The sequence below is a fragment of the Lactuca sativa genome, chromosome 4, assembly GCF_002870075.4.
Source record: "Lactuca sativa cultivar Salinas chromosome 4, Lsat_Salinas_v11, whole genome shotgun sequence".
Classification (NCBI taxonomy): domain Eukaryota; kingdom Viridiplantae; phylum Streptophyta; class Magnoliopsida; order Asterales; family Asteraceae; genus Lactuca; species Lactuca sativa.
The window spans coordinates 117,333,473-117,349,110 of NC_056626.2; the positions used below are offsets into that span (position 1 = coordinate 117,333,473).

At 39.5% G+C, this 15,638-nt stretch overlaps 1 protein-coding gene across 1 annotated transcript; it reads left to right on the plus strand.

Annotated features, from left to right (window-relative positions):
* The first annotated feature begins 12,025 nt into the window (after nt 1–12,025).
* Nucleotides 12,026–13,006, plus strand: LOC111899735 (uncharacterized). Its single transcript, XM_023895585.3, has one exon. The coding sequence runs from the start codon at nt 12,026–12,028 to the stop codon at nt 12,926–12,928; it is 903 nt and encodes a 300-aa protein (XP_023751353.1). The 3' UTR covers nt 12,929–13,006.
* The last annotated feature ends 2,632 nt before the right edge of the window (nt 13,007–15,638 follow it).

The window sequence follows — 15,638 nt, forward strand, 5'->3', positions numbered from 1 at the left end:
ATATATATATATATATATATATATATATATATATATATATATATATATATATATATATATACGGAGCACATATCAATATCATAACATCATAAAAATAAAAGAGAGGGAAAGAATCATACCCGTCACAACATCGGGTGTGGCGCGTGCCTCCTCGGTAGTCAACTGAAATGCTCGGCTCCTCACCATTGGAGCCTCTGCCTTGCCCTGCCGGCCATTCGTGATCCGCAGGGTCGCTGGAGTTGGCGCCTTCATCGGCGCTGAAACTGTTAATTAAGGGCAATTGGCCTTCTTGTGGCCCCTCTGGTTGCAGTGGAAACACAGCAACTCTGATGTCTGAATAACTGCTGCCGGAGCAGTGCAATCCCTGCTGATGTGCCCAGACTTGCCGCACTTGTAGCAGCCTGATGATCCCAACCTGCACGCCCCCTCGTGTGGCCTGCCGCATTTCCTGTAGCGGCTCGGTCCTGACTGGCCTTTCGGCCTACCATCTGATCCCTTGGGCTTCTTCCCCGAAGCCCCTCCTGTCTGTCCCTCCTCTGATTTCCGTTTCTGGATGTGCTCCAAATCTATCTCCCTCTCTCTTGCCCTGGCAATCATAGAGTCCAAGGTAGGGCAAGCCGAAAAGCTAACATGCTCCCGGATGTCAGCTCGTAGCATATCATGATAACGGGTCCTCCTCATATCCTCGTCACCAGCATACTGGGGCACCAACAAAGCCCTCTCCCAGAACTTGGCGGTGATCTCCGCCATGGTCTCAGTCGTCTGCCTCATGTCTAAAAACTCCCTGGCCAGCTGCTGAAGCTCGACAGCCGGCGCAAACTCTGCCCTGAATCTGGTCACAAAATCTGACCAAGTCATAGCCTTGATAGCTGAGGCTCCCAACGATTCACCCACTGACTCCCACCAATCCCGGGCTCGGTCCCGTAAACACCCTGCTGCATACCTCACCTTCGACCCCTCGGGGCAGAAGCTAATCAACTGTGCAGACTCGATGTCTGCAATCCATCGCCTGGCAGCAATGGGGTCTTTCACCCCATGGAAATCCAGCGCACCACTGCCCCTGAAGTCCTTGAAGGACAGTGTGCGAGATCCCGACTGGCTAGATGCCATATCACTCCTGAATGCCCGAAGGCGATCCTCTATCAACTCGATGATCCCTTCCTTGATCGACCCGAAGATGATGGGGGTCGACTCAAGGATGCCTCTGGTGATCTCTGACGCGATGAACTCGTGTAGTCCCTCATCTACCGGCTCGGAACCTGATCCCGAACCTGACCCCTCTCCTGAACTGCCATCTACCAGCCTCGATCGAAGTACCACCATTCTGCAATGCATAATACAATTATTAGTGATACTGATACTTCCTGAGGGATCACTACTACTTACAAGTTCCATGGTCTTATCTTGGCCTTCCTTGGTTTGGGTACGGATCCTCTGCTTTCAGTAGTACGGGCCCATACTACCTTCCACATCTATCCGTACCTCTTCAAGGAATGCCTCGACTCCACCAGATCCCTTTCACTACTGCTGATCACTGCTATACTCATCCTAGGCTTGCCCTAGGGAAATCTCTGATTCTACTCTATCCAGTCCTCAGCTGTTGCAGGCCTCCTTGTAATGCCAATTAAGCATTACCCGAATACCATCACATGTGACGAGGCTCAGATAATCCTTCGAGCACCCGACTCGTCCCTACAACGGTTGGACTCAAACAAGAGCTGCGCAGTAGGATCAAATCCGGCACTCTAAGATTATTCAACCCTGATCACATGTGACGTGACGTATTCACCTTATGGCTAACTCCCATTATTCAGAGTCCCATATAGCACGAAGCAAGCAGCATTCAGAAAAGGGTAACAATCTCAATCAACTCTATCTGCTTACAGGAACTGTACTAGCATAAAGTGCTAAGCTCATACTATCAGGCATAACCTAATCAGGCTATCCTACTTGCTGTCTACTCAATAACTAGCATGCAATTCTCATACAACTGAAACACATAAAGCAGGCACATAAGGCATCACTCCTAGATCCTTAGTCCTATTCTAGCATGTTGTTCTACAAAAGCTGATAAACATAACATAAACTCGTATGGGTACTTTGGGGAATACTTATTTGAGCTCGGCCGGTCGCGCACATCACACACTACGTTCTTTCTCGAAACTCTTTTCTCAATTTTTAGAAAACATTTTCTTTTAGAGAATCTTTTAATCCCTTGATTTGAGTTCAGACACCCCCGAAGGTGTGTCTGAATCCCTCAAACCAGGGCTCTGATATCAACTTGTAACGACCCAAAAATTCACGTCCTAAAATTTCGTTTATAAAACATTACATAGAAAACGTTAACAATTAAAACATTGTTTAGTTGAGCCACTTCACATCGGAAACCAAACTAAAACCACAACATTCGATAAATCAAAATATCAGAGTATCAATCCCAGAATAAACTCGTAACTACGGAAATAAGAGAGTGTGTGTGTGTGACATGCTGCTACCGCGCTGGCTCCTTTCCCCTAGCTGAGGAGGTACCTGAAACCAAAACTAAAAACCGTAAGCACGAAGCTTAGTGAGTTCCCCCATCGTACCACATACCATACAAACACATAACATAACATACTGCCAGGCTATTCTGGGGTGCCTGACTACCCGGTACGGCCATTTTGGGGTGCCGACTACCCGTACGGCCATTCTGGGATGCCGTCCTACCCGTGTCAAGCCATTCTGGGGTGCTGACTACCCGTGTCAAGCCATTCTGGGGTGCTGACTACCCATCGGTCCTCACAACCGATCCTCGGGGACTAGTCCCCTCCTACTACCTCTATCGCATACAACATAACAAGCCAGCATGTAAACATATCATCATGTACTGTCAGACATTTCTGGGGTGTCTGAACTACCCTTCGGTCCTATCAACCGATCTCTACTTCTATCTCATATAACATATCATGCTAGCATATAACATATCAAGTAGTAGCAAACCTAGATGATATCACAAAGACAATCATCTAACATACGACTCCTACTGGTGCGCCGGCATTGTGGCCGTAGACCCACCGCTATTGGAAGGTAACTCACCTCAATGTAGCTGCTGATCTGATCGGGAACTGACTGCCTATTGCTGCTCCGGAAATCCTCCGGCTGCAATTCCCACAACATACTCAATCAATCACTGCTAACTGTCCATTGGGTAAAATGACCATTTTACCCCTGATCATGACATAAGTCAAAGTCAGAGTCAACTTTCAGTTGACCCGACTCGCCGAGTTGGCTTGCCAACTCGCCGAGTCCCTGTCCAATCGACTGACCTGGGTCCCATTTCTACTCGTCGAGTTAGGCGCTGACTCGACGAGTTCTTCTTCTAAACTGAGGTTCAAGTCCATCATCCTACTCGACGAGTTGTATGAACAACTCGCCGAGTTCATCTTCTTCCGAAGAACACTTTATGCTGTGACTCGCCGAGTTGTATGAACAACTCGTCGAGTCTGTTCTTGATTTAAGGAGATTGCCTTGATCTCGCCGAGTCAGGGCATGGACTCGCCGAGTTCCTCCATGGATGAGTTTGGCTTCCAACTCACTGAGTCACACCCTGTGACTCACTACATCCACTCGACACAACGAAAAGGGGACAACTCGTAGACTCACGAGCAGACTCGCCGAGTCGTATGAACGACTCGCTGAGTCATAGCCATGCAATCTTTATATATGCGAGTTTGCTCGATTCCAGTCTATGCCATTCACAAATCTGGGTTCCTAGAACATGAATGACACGTAAAGTTTCCAACTTTACGTGTGGATATTCACCAATGAGGGATTTAGGGCTCAAAATGCCTCAAAAGGGTAGATCTAGGGTGAACAAGCAACATAGGTCCATAAAGGTAACAGATCTGAGCTCTTGGAGCTCAATCTTGCCTAGATCTAAATGCCAAACAACTTATTACGACTTATATTGCTCATAGCTTAGGGAAGGGCTCAAGAAAGACTTAATGGAGCAATAAGCATAAAAACAGAGGGAAAACGGGCTATACCTCAAAGAAATCACTGAGAGGGCACTAAGATGCTTGGCTTCCTTCCCTTCCTCTGGATCTACTCCACTTCCTTCTCAAATCCTTCAAGAATACACAAGAATGCTTCAAACTCTCAAGGAAATAAACTTTGGAACGAGGGTTGGGAGCTCTGGGGTGAATGGGGGGTAGCTTGGGGCGGACATGAGGTTTAAATAGGGTGCAAACCCCTGAAACTTAGGGTTTCATCCAACAGCGGTGACTCGCCGAGTCCAGGATATGGAATCGTCGAGTCGCCAACTTAAACATGTCCCGGGTCCCGTATCTACTCGGCGAGTCGGACCTATGACTCGCCGAGTCCAAGGCTAAAAAGAAGAGAATACTCAAATAAGATTTACGTACCAGGAACCAGGTGCTACAACAAACCTTTTTATTATACTTGTAAGTAATCAATGAAAAACCTTTTTTCTAAAGCTCTTGGAACGAAGCACCAAAAATCTTGTGCCTTTGATAGTTCACACCCAAGCCCTAACAACTAAGAAAACTTGAGGATAGAGGAGAGGGGATGATTTTTGGATATTTTCTTAAGAGGAGGAGTGGCCGAAAATTTGAATGGTTAAGGCCCTATTTATAGCTGCACTAGGAAACCCTGGAAACCCTAATTTGAATATAATATTATTATTATTTCAAATTAGATAATTATCCTATCTCCTAATTATCTTCAATGGATATTCTAGAAATCCTAGAATATACTTCAAAACCGTCCACCACTTGTGGAAGTTTCTGGAAACCCTTTTGTTAAACCATTGAACAATTACAACTTTGGTCCTTATACCTTTAATTAATCAAATTAATCCCAAAATCAATTCTAATTAATTTCTGATTAGTTCTTAATTAAATAATAATATTTCTAATTAATCTAGTTTATTTGTATTTATTAATCATGTAAGAAATCAATAAAACAGTCTTTCTCTCTCTAAAAGTCATCTGATTCAATTGCTAGTTTTGAGGGCAACCCAAAAGGACTTTGCTAATATTTCAAGTATATACCAATTTAGTTATTGACTTAGACACCTAATCCAATAGTCTCCCACTTGGATAAGTCTGTAACTACAATTCCAAGTATAAACTCTAAATCAAAGAGGAAAGGGTGCATCCCAAAGCAACTCCAGTCTCTGATCTAATCAGACATCGTTCCTAAGATAAGTGATCAAATATTCCTTCGTTGGAAAACATATTGGAAGGACATGCGACATAGATTATAATCAATCTCTTGTCCAACATCTTGTTTCCCAATTTCCTGATCTGTCATGACCTCATTAGACTTACTAATTGAACACATCAATTTAGTCCTGGGTCGGCCGAACACTATAAGTCTACAACAAATCACAGAAGGTCCCAAAGATATCACTTTCCCGTTCGGGTAAAAGGAACGAATAAACTTTGACATATATTCTTGTATCCTCTACTCACCAAATCAAACATGACACGATGTTTTATAATATCATGTTACTGATGTATTTTTGCAATACCAATGTACAACCGTATTGGAAATTAAAACTCATATATCACCATTTTAAGAATATAGGATATTATTGTCTCAGAATTACTCGTGATAGAATCAATGAAGTAATTCTCTGAACATGGCTTATATTGTTTTATCCAATACTCAAAATCTCCATTTTTCTAAGTACTTATGAATATTGCAACAACACAGTTACTATGTCTAATCTCTTTAGACAATCTACAATCCAATTTATGACACTCTTAATTTACTACTTACTTCCAAAAGTATGAGTGACTGTGGAATATTAATAATTAAATTAATCAGGAAGTAAATCATGCAAATCGAAACATAAGAAAATATAATTGACAAAGGCAGCAATCAAACTCATAAATAATCTTTATTATTTAATCACCAAAGTTAATTTCATTGATTATGTTAAAAGTTTCAAACAAATCATCTAACTACTAAAACTAATATCATCTCTCAAAACCAATGCTCCTAGCATCTTGATTATACTTAACCCTACTCAGAGCCTTTGTGAAAGGATCTACAGGATTCTCTTATGATGACACTCTCTTCACCAGGATATGACCTTTTCTAACTCTATGTAGAATGTAATGGTACTTTCTGTCGATATTTCTGGATTTACCATGATCTATCGGTTCTTTGGTCAAAGAAACCGCTACTTCATTATCGTAGAAAAGTTCCATTGTCTCCTAAATGGTCAGAACTACTCTGAGATCACCGATGAAGTTCTTCATCCAAGCAGCTTCCTTTGATGTTTCACTTGATGCTATGTACTATGATTCCCAGTTAGACTCGTCCGTCGTGTCCTGATTGGAACTTTTACAAGTAATGACTCCATTATTTAATAGGAACACACATCCAGATTAAGAATGAAAGTTGTCTCTATTTGTTTGAAAGGTGGCATCACTATACCCACTCATTCTCAACGTCTCACTGCACAAAGGACTAGAACCATGTCCTTTGACCTTCTCAGGTACTTCAAAATGTTTTTAATTGCTATCCATTGATCTATGCCAGGATCTCCCTGAAATCGACTAACCATGCTTGAAGTAAGAGACACATCAGGGCGAGTGCACGTCATAGTGGACATCATCGATCCTATAGCCGAGGCATGTGGGACTCGACTCATTTCTGCTACCTCTTCATCTATAGTAAGGATTTGAATCTTACTCAACTTGGCATTTCTTTGAATAGGTAGCTCTAATTTCTTCGAATTTTCCTGTAACGCTCCGATCCTCAAGTATTAATTAATTAAGAATTTCTGGACGAAGCTTTACTCGACGAGTTGGTCGACCTAATCGTCGAGTAGCAGCGGGGTGAGAACACGTGTTTAGTGACCTACTCGGCGAGTCCACTATTGGGAATCGACGAGTAGGAGCTGGTAGTTGAAACCCTAAATCTCGGGGTTTTCACCCCTATTTAAAGGAGCCTCAGCCTCCTTTGGGCCTCCTTACTGTCTTTGATAACCCTTAAAACCCTAATTCGTGTGTGTGTGCCTTGGTGTGGGTTTGAAGCTTGGAAAAGAGGATCTTGGAGGAAGGAAGCTAAGAGTGCAAAGGAAATTGAAGCAAGAAAGGAGTGGGAAGCGGGTTTTGCCTCAGCAAGCATCGTTTGAAGGTATCAAAGTGCCATTCTTACTTCCTTTTCTTCCCTTTTTGTTGAGTTCTAGGGCTTTTTATGAATTTTCAAGTTGGGATGTTGAGCTATGGGCTAGATCTGAAGTTGTAACTTCAGATCTGGACCCTCCTTGGATGCTAGAGTCATAAAGTGGCTGTATTGGTTGTGGTTGAAGTCCCTCTTGGACTAGAAACTCCATTAAGAACTTAAAATAGACATTTGGAGCCTTTATAACCATGCATGCACGTAAAGTTTGCAACTTTACGTGGTAACTATGCCCTAGAAGCTTGGATGTGTGATTTGGAGCCGATGCATGGCTGAAAACAAGTCTGTATGGAAAGAGGACTGGATGGATTCGGCGAGTCCCAAGAATGAACTCGGCGAGTCACATGAAGATGGTCATTGAACTCGGCGAGTTGGATGAACAACTCGACGAGTCCGATGAAGATCACCATTAAACTCGACGAGTTGAAGAGCAACTCGGCCAGTCGGATGGCTTTTCCCTAGGATATACATGCGTGTGTACCCGTCGAGTGGCAAGGAGGACACTCGACGGGTGGCCTTAAGGATTGATCAGGATTCGAAGGAACTCGACGAGTCACTCTGATGAGTCGGTGAGTTGGAATGTGTTCCATGGACTCGGCGAGTGGCCGAGTGTACTTGGTGAGTTGAGGTCAACATGGACTGTTGACCTTGACTAAGGATTTTGACCTTGATCAGGAATCACTAAGAGGTTATGGGGTGTCTCATAAGAGTAAGAACTTATGAGTATATTGTGCTATGGTTATAGGTGGTGGAGCCGGTGTCAAGTGATCTGATAGTCGGAGTTTGCATTTCGAATCGACATCTGCCAGGTGAGTTATCCTCACTATATCGATAGGGTGTACAGCACTAAGGCCGGCCCTTTATGATTTACATCATGGTTTAGAATGGTTGCTTTGTTATTGCCATGTTAGATTTCATCCTGTTTTAGGATGGGTGTTATGTGATTACTATGTTAGAATTCATCCTATTTACGATGGCTGTTATGCTAGAGATTGGAAGATATGGAATGAACCATGTCTAACAGGGTCTGATGGAATACACACAGAAAGATATAGGAAGAGAATCTCTAATCATCATGGAATGAACCATGTCTAACAGGGTCTGATTACGCCTCTTGGCACACAATTCAGTTGTGGTGTCCTAGGAGGAGTCGAATATAAAACTATTACACATTCGTTAAGATAGTCGTGGAACTCGATAGTAAGATACTCTATGCCTCTATTAGATCAGAGCATATTTATCTTGCTATTTAATTGATTCTTGACGTCATTTTTAAAATTTTGAACTTTTAAAAGGTTTCTGATTTATGCTTCATTAAATAGATATACCCATATCTACTATAATAATTTATAAATGTCACATTAAATCGTTTAGCACCCCTTGTGGTGGATGTGAAGGTTCCACACACATTTTTCTATCTGATATCTATCAAACCTTTGCCTGTTTCACATTTGTGTGTGTGAGATCCATCAAACCTTTATCATCTGGCCTGAATTCAGATAATTCCAACACTCCATCATTTTGGATTTGGGTGATCAGTTTCTTGTTAATGTGCCCAACACGACAATGCCACAAGCATGCCTTGTCTAAACCATTAGACGAATCAATATGGAAGAGACTATTACCTAAGTTATCAACACAAATCATAGTTTCATACACATCATTAGAAGTTAAAGCTTAAAAATACAAAAATACCAAATTTATAAACCAAAAATCGCTCCATTCACATTATTAAACAAATATCAAAAACGTTGTCTACATACTGAATGAAAAGAAATAATGTTTCGTGTCATTTCTAACTAATAGCAGCAGTCAACAAAATCTAATCTAACATCACCATTAACCTCAATACCATAAGTTCCAATCTTGGTAAGAGGAAAAGATCGCTTATTGCCCATGATCAGATTCATCCTTCCATGCTCCACCTCCTCACTTTATCTTAGCCCCTACAAATTAGAGCAAATGTGAAAACCACATCCTGTATAAGGACCCAAAATGAGTAGGTTTGTGAGGCTTTTTATTTGAATAGTGTTAAAGATAGGTTTTATAAGTTACAAAATTCATGTGGTGGAAAATAACCTAACTCTTAAGTTCACATGTAACCTAATTAGATCTATGTTTTCAATATTGGATGCTATAATCTCTGAACATGAAAGAACCCTATACAAACCCTAGGATTTTAAAAAATCATAAAAGAGTTAGGTTTTACATACCTCTTGATTATTCTTGTATATAATCAATGAAAAACCTTCTTCAAAAGCTCTTGGAACCAAGCACCACAAATCTTGTGCCTCTAATGGTTCACACCCAAACCCAAGTAACAAAGAAAACTTGAGGATAGTATAGAGGGAATGGAATTTCCGGCTATCCTTTTAGGAGTATCAATGGCCAAGAATAGGTAGCTAAAGCACCCTATTAATAGCTGATAGGAAAACCGTAGAAACCCTAATTTGAAATAAAATAAAATTTTTTCAAATATGGAATTATCTATTTTCCTAATTATCTGTTTTATCTATATTGAATAATCTAGAATCCCTAACGGAGCCTTCAAATTTTTTGCCAACCCTAGGATCCTTCTAGAATTCCTCTCGTGTCTAATTATTGAACACTTAAAGTTTTCGTCCTTACACATTAATTAATCTAGTTAATCCGAAAATTAATTCTAATTAACTTCTGATAAACTCTTATTTAAATAATAATTTTTCTAATTAATATATTAATCTCTTAATATAGTAATAAATTATTTATTGCTAGTTATTAATCTTACAAAAGATTAATAAACCAACCTCTCATTCTCTCCAAAAGTCATTCTAGTCAATTGCTATGTTTGATGACAACCCGAAAAGACTTTGCTTTTAACTCAAGTATATACTAATGTAGTTAATGGCTTAGACATCTAATCCAATAGTCTCCTAGTTGGATAAGTCTACAGTTACAATTGGAAGTATAACTTTTAAATCAAATAGCAAAGGGTGCTTCCTAAAGCAACTCCAGAGATATGATCAGACATTGGTCTTACGATAACAGATCAAATATTACTTCGTTCTACAACATATCATATGGACACGAGACATGGATTAGAATCAATCTGATTGTCCAAAATTCTATTTTCTGATTTCCTGATTTGTAACGAGCTCATAAGACTTACTTATTGAACACATCAATTTACTACTGGTTCGGCCCAACACTATAAGTCAACACAATATCACCGATGGTGCCAAAGATATCGCTTTTTCCTGTTAGGGAAAAGGGAAAAGAAATGAATGAACTTTGACTTATATTCTTGTTGCGATACGATCCCAGTTGATTGAAGTTCTATGCGTCTTCTTGACATTTGAATGTTCGGATCTCTGACGCTACATGTCGGGTGCCATTGACAACAACATATGCAAAACCAAATCATCATCAAAATCATTATCATGGGATGAAGAGGAAGAAATTAAAGCCATTTTTTTCCATATTGAAAGAGTGTTTGTATGATGAAAAAATATGTTTAAGTGTAATTGTATTTACAAGTAAATGGATTAAGTTTACATTTAATTATTTTTTTAATTTTGCCAATGTACACAAAACAAATGGTCAAAATTTCATTAACCAATCCAATTGCTAGTGATCGTTCGTAGCCGAGGCCAATTAACATGAAACCTACGCCCCTTAGGGGTGGTGTTTACATGTGGCTTTCTTTGCCACGTTTGATTTCACGTCCCCATACCGGATGGCCTAACAAGCTCCGTACAAAGATTTATACATGTACAACATATGATCTGCTGACACTCACAAATTTTGTTCCTTTTATCTCTGGCAACAAATTATGTTTCCCTCTAGCGTCTGACATCTAACTTACTGAATATTGACTATTATAAGCTTTTTTTTGTAAGGTGCAATAGATCACAAACGGTCACAAAATTAAACTTTGTGGAGCCTAAGTGTGTACTAATTTGACAATTTACTTAACACATTGTTAGGCTTAAGGATCAAATAACACACAAACACACATGATAAAGATGAAAAGAAAAATAAAAAGAAAACAAAGAATTAACGTGGCTCATACGATCAGAGTCATCGGCTAATCCACAAACGAACCGGGGATCAGAGATTTTATTAACGTATGTAGCCGCCAAACACATGCTCTCTGCTTTAAGTTACAATCGTATATGGAGATCTATTCACAATTTGACCTAAAAGTTGCTAGTGGTTAATGGGAAGATTAGGCTCCAAAATTCCACACACATAAAATATCCAATATACTCCAAGGCTTTTTCTTCAGCCCGAAAACCAGCTAATGTTATTACTATTTTTTAATTCGTGAAAGTGATGCCACACCTTAAATGAGGTTTCACCACCAAAGTAGGATCTTGGCAGATATAGATTCTTTGTCAACAAATCTTTACATTATTACATAGTGTCCTCAGGTTACCATGTCTTCAATTTGGAAGCAACCATTCACCAAATTTCATTTATTTATGTTATCACTCGTGCGTTGTGTATATATCGATATTTATTGCTAAATTAATGCAGATGCTGCCAGAGTATTTGTATATTAATCAATTCAGCAAATCAGAACCCAGATCAAGCATTGTCAGAAGCAAGATACATGTCATACAATATATATTAAGGCATGTGAATATTGAGGTAGGAAATAGAATATTGGAAATGAGCTGTGGATATGGAAAGGAGGGAGACAATACACAGAAGTAGGTGACCAGTTAAACTTAATTCAGGGTCACATTATGATTTATAACCAAAACTCCAACTATATATACACCAAGTTACAAGAAAGACAACAAACGATAAATCAATTTCTCAGCTTCTAGATCTTACAAAACAGATGGCCAATATTTCTTCAAATAATAAACCGCATTACCATGCCCGATCCAAAAGCTTACCTTCTACATCACACCAACAATCCATATTCAATAAGTTGTACAGATTTCAGGATTCTCAAGAAACCACCACATCTTGTTCATCATCATCATCCTCAGCATTGATAGGCAATAAACTAAATTGCCTAAATGATATGTATGAATCTGTTCAGCCATTCCTTACATTGCCATCCACTCAACAATCTTTAGCCCAAGGATGCTACAAAGAACAACTCAATAAGTTTTTAGATGAACTTGTTGGGTTTTTGGATCTGTGTAGCACCACCAAGGATGCTTTGTCCATATCCATGGATTGTGCCAAAGAACTCCAATCGGTTATTCGCCGAAAAACAGGTACTAATCATGGGTTAACCTCTTCAATCGAGGACTATCTATCCCAGAGGAGAAAAGTGAAGAAGGTTGTATGTAAAACATTGTCAGTTCTGCAGAAGCAAGGGGCATCATCAGTCAAGGGAAGCCACATCCATATAACACAATCAAGAATCAATATATTGGAAGAAATGAGATTAAACACTTTGGCAGTGTTTGAATCCTTGTTGACCTTCATTCTTGCATCAAACACACACTCAAGGCCAAAAGGTTGGTCTTTGGTTTCCAAAATGATAGGCAGCAAGCGTGTGCAGTGTTATGAGACACTCGAAGAAAATAAACTGAAGAAGGTGGATGATGAACTACATGCTGTAATCAGCTACAAGAAAACCAACTCAGACAGCTCAGTTGTAGAGAATATAAAAGTAGGCTTAGCAGAAATGGAATTTAGCCTCCTAGATATCAGTGACCAATTAGAATGCCTTTGCAGATACTTGATCAAAACTAGAGTGTCAATTCTAAATATCCTCAGCTGTTAGCAAAAAGTCAAGAATGCATATTGTAGTGATGTACAGAAATTTTTATTGAGTATAGTTTTTGTAAACATTGAAATAATTTTTGTATAAAGTTATAAACCAAAAACAACATTTTTGAGGTGATTAATAACTGTTTACTTTTTGTATAATTTAGATTATTAGACAGCACACTGAAGTTGAGTAATAAATATTTAATTACTTTTTGTATCGTTAGACATATCTCCTATCACGCCTCTATTTTCATTTTCGTATTATTAAAACATTTCAATACTAATCTACTTGAAAAATGGTTGTTTGTGAAAAGCTATGTACCCGTTAAAAACACTCTAAGTTCGGTTTTCCAATACGGAGCTGGTGCTTTTTCTTTCTCCAGTGATGGTGTGGACTACATATTAATTATAAGGAATGGGGGAGGGATTATTGGAAGTTTTAATTGCCGAAGGAGGGATTGCCAAATAGTGGAAATAGTCCAAGAGGAGGCTTATCAATTGGGCATCATGGACGAATTCGGGAATTCCAGTCGAATATTAATGGTGATCAAGGAAGTGTTGATTTTAGGTTTAGGGCGTCACATGGGATGATTTCGGAGTTAAGAAGGATAAGGTTGGGGTGAAATCGTAGGGTCATGTGCTCTCTTCAATTGAAAATCCTGAAAATAGGGTTGGGTGGGCACTAGATCATACATTCAATGAAACAAGTTAATGTCTCCAATTGAGAAATGTAGTTAAAAAATGTAGGACACAGAATTGTGAGAAATGAGCTGTGGATTTGGCACTTGAATCTACCCTTTGGCCTTTACCAAAAAACTTTTTATTCGACAATGAAACAAGCTAACGTCATTTTTTCTTTGAAAGTGATGCAATACATTAAGTTAGGTTTCAGCACAAAAGAAGAATCACAGCAGATCTAGATTCTCTTTAAGAGCATCTAAACATGGAGAGTGCCCTCAATTTCCAATGCCTCCCAACCCTACAATCAACCAAAGGTTATTTATTCATGTTATCACTCGTGCATTGGGTATATATAATTTTTTTTACGCAATGCCACTTGTGACTTGTATCAAAGTATTATATCTAAATTAATTCAGCAAATCAAAACTCAGATCATGCGATGCAAAAAAAAATTAATTTCATTCGTTTTAATATTAATTAAGGCATGTGAAGGCTGGAGTTTAGGGAATAGAATAATGAAAAATGAGCTGTAATTATGTAAGGAAGTGAAACAATGCATACGTGGCCAGCAATCACATTTAATTCAAGATTACACTAATATTGAACACCAAAATTAATGGAACTATTTATTCCGTGTTTGTAATTGTAATCAGTTGAAAAGTTTATTACTGTTATGATCGATACTAGCCAAACATGGTCCACATAAAACAACAATGAGATTCTATTCTCTAAAACCAATTTGTGATGGAAAAAAGATTACCCATTGCCTTATATGTTAACATGTATTTTTTCTTCTTGTCGATGTGGGATTGGGTTTGGAGCCCAACAATCCTCCCCTCAAACCCAAGTTCCGCCATTGGCCTTCCCTTCAACGACTGCTCATTAGATCCAATCCTTTTTCATACCGTCGATACTCTCGGGGCACACTTACTTGACCTGGGGCCGTCATGAAGACTTTCGATACAAGACTTCAGGATCAAGTTCGTTGAACTAGGAATTACTATGTATTACACCACTGCGCGCCGACCACATCATTTAGGCTACAACCGTAGCTCTGATACCATTTGTTAGGTTCACAACTACCCCAAACTTGCTTAACATAGAAGAACAACGAAGTTCCATTTTTTAAAACCAATTGGTGATCGAAATGATTACCCATTGCCTTATAAGCCAACTTCCAATTTTTCTTTTTGCCGATATACGACTGGGTTTACACTCCAACATTTATTACCAAACATAAAACCCCATTTCATGTCTGTGTTAACCTAATAATATTTTGGGCTTTATTTTGTATTGGGTTTTAGGATTGGGCCTTTTCGCTAGGAAACCCTAATTAGTTTGTCTATATATTATGTCTTTCCTTTTCATTGTATTTGTACTTCTCTTTGATAATAATATGAAACCCTAGCCGTTATATGTATTTCATTTGTTAGTTTACATAGTATCAGAGCTCGGTTGATTATCTGTAGTTTTTCATTTTGTTTTGTTTTTTGGGCGAGTACTGTTCATCGGGGGGGGGGGGGGGGGGGGGGGGAGGGGGGGGGAGTACTGTTCATCGACACTGTTCATCGCGTGGTTACTGTTCATCGGAGTTACTGTTCACCGATTACTATTCATCGCGCGGTTACTGTTCATCGATACTGTTCACCGTCGAGTACTGTTCACGGTTACTATTCATCAGCACTATTCACGTGTACTGTTCATTGTCACCATTTGCAATTTTAGGATATGCCTTTTTTGCTCGTTTCTGTATTTTTGGTTTGGTTTGATTTGTTCGTTTGTCGGTTTTGAGGGTTTCGTTTTCGTCTAGCTTTGTTGATTTCGAGATCTTGATCATTTTTTGCTATTACTCGTATTTACTGTTTGACTGATATTGAAATATGGCCCCAAGAGATGATTCTCTTCAATCCATTAGTATTCAACTTGATGGCAAAAACTATGCCTATTGGAGTTATGTTATGAAAAATTTCTTGCGGGGCAAGACTATGTGGGGGATTGTTACAGGTGACAAGAAGAAACCAACAGACGAGAAGGCCGCTAAT

Bases quoted from the DNA above. Each gene is read 5' to 3' on its own strand.
- LOC111899735 (XM_023895585.3), top strand. From the start codon at position 12,026: ATGGCCAATATTTCTTCAAATAATAAACCGCATTACCATGCCCGATCC.